The 1,271-nt window shown below is 29.3% G+C and overlaps 1 protein-coding gene across 1 annotated transcript in view; it reads right to left on the bottom strand.

Moving 5' to 3' along the window:
* Positions 1–290: 290 nt before the first annotated feature.
* The window catches only part of LOC107758050 (uncharacterized), a 9,379-nt gene continuing 8,398 nt past the window's right edge, over positions 291–1,271 (bottom strand). Inside the window, exon 7 of the mRNA XM_016575689.1 lies at positions 291–668. Coding sequence (XP_016431175.1) covers positions 378–668 — 291 coding nt within the window. The 3' untranslated portion in view covers positions 291–377. The remainder of the gene's footprint in view (positions 669–1,271) is intronic.

Here is a 1,271-nt window from a genome sequence, read left to right as displayed (position 1 = left end):
TATAAAAATAAGTTTTTACAGTATTTTCAAATAAATCTTCCGACATCAAACTTTTCTATTATTCTATTATATATTACTAATATTAATGTTAATACAAACCATCAATACTATATTTAATGTAATATATTATTATTACAATTATTCTTTTATTAATTATACATGAGATCTTATTTACACATTTCACATGTAGAAAATCACAAGTCACAGTATAGACACTATATAGCGATTCCAATTTTTTGATTTTGATTTTTTATCATAATATTCATTAAAACTGTGAATAAAGTGCATAAACTGGCATTACACCTGAACAACAGGCTTTCACATAAAATACTAGGCATAAAATAATGTCCTGTAAAAACATCCAACTTTTGTCAAAACTACGGCGATGACTTCCTCCTCCTCACCCCACAGAGCATATGGAAGGGGGACATTCTGGAGTGGGTCTTCTGTGAGGCTCCTGGGGACTCCGGGTCACTTTCTGGGTCAGAATGTAATTGCGCTGCTTCCGGAGCAGCAGCGTACACAGGGACAGCGGGAAGAGACAGTCGTGACTGATTCACAGATAATTTAGTCTTTTCCTCCTCATAAGCCTTCAGGCCTCTCAAGTGGATCACAAAATTTGACGTCTGCTGTTCCAAAGACATGAAATCCTCATGGATCTCCGAAAACTGTCACCGGAAAGAAAGGAAATGATTTACTGAACAAATCAAAGCAAGAATATGCTCTATTTTTGTCTGCGTTATAGTATTTATTCAGTCATTTTTTTTCTAAACTGTCAGAATATACCCTGAAAAGTGCCCTGGGTGAACATCTCAGTTTGATTAAATTGTGTTATATAATATATATATATATATAAGTGCTGTCAAACGATTAATCGTGATTAATCGCATCCAAAATAAAAGTTTTTGTTTACATAATATATGTGTGTGTACTGTGTATATTTATTATGTATATATAAATACGCACACATGCATGTATATATTTCAGAAAAATATGTTATGTTTGTATATTAACTATATTTATATATAATATAAATTATATGAATATAAATATAATAGTGCTGTCAAACGATTAATCGCATCCAAAATAAAAGTTTTTGTTTGCATAATATATGTGTGTGTTCTGTGTATATTTATTATGTATATACAGTATAAATACACACACATACAGTATATTTTTTGAAAATATTTACATGTATTTACATGTCTGTATTTATATTCATATAATTTATATTATAAATAAATATATTTAATATATAAAAATAACATATT

The sequence above is a fragment of the Sinocyclocheilus rhinocerous genome, unplaced genomic scaffold (genome assembly GCF_001515625.1).
Source record: "Sinocyclocheilus rhinocerous isolate Xijiao unplaced genomic scaffold, SAMN03320098_v1.1 scaffold82, whole genome shotgun sequence".
Classification (NCBI taxonomy): Eukaryota; Metazoa; Chordata; class Actinopteri; order Cypriniformes; family Cyprinidae; genus Sinocyclocheilus; species Sinocyclocheilus rhinocerous.
The sequence above is the reverse complement of the archived record's forward strand: the minus strand, read 5'-3'. Positions and strand labels throughout refer to the sequence as shown.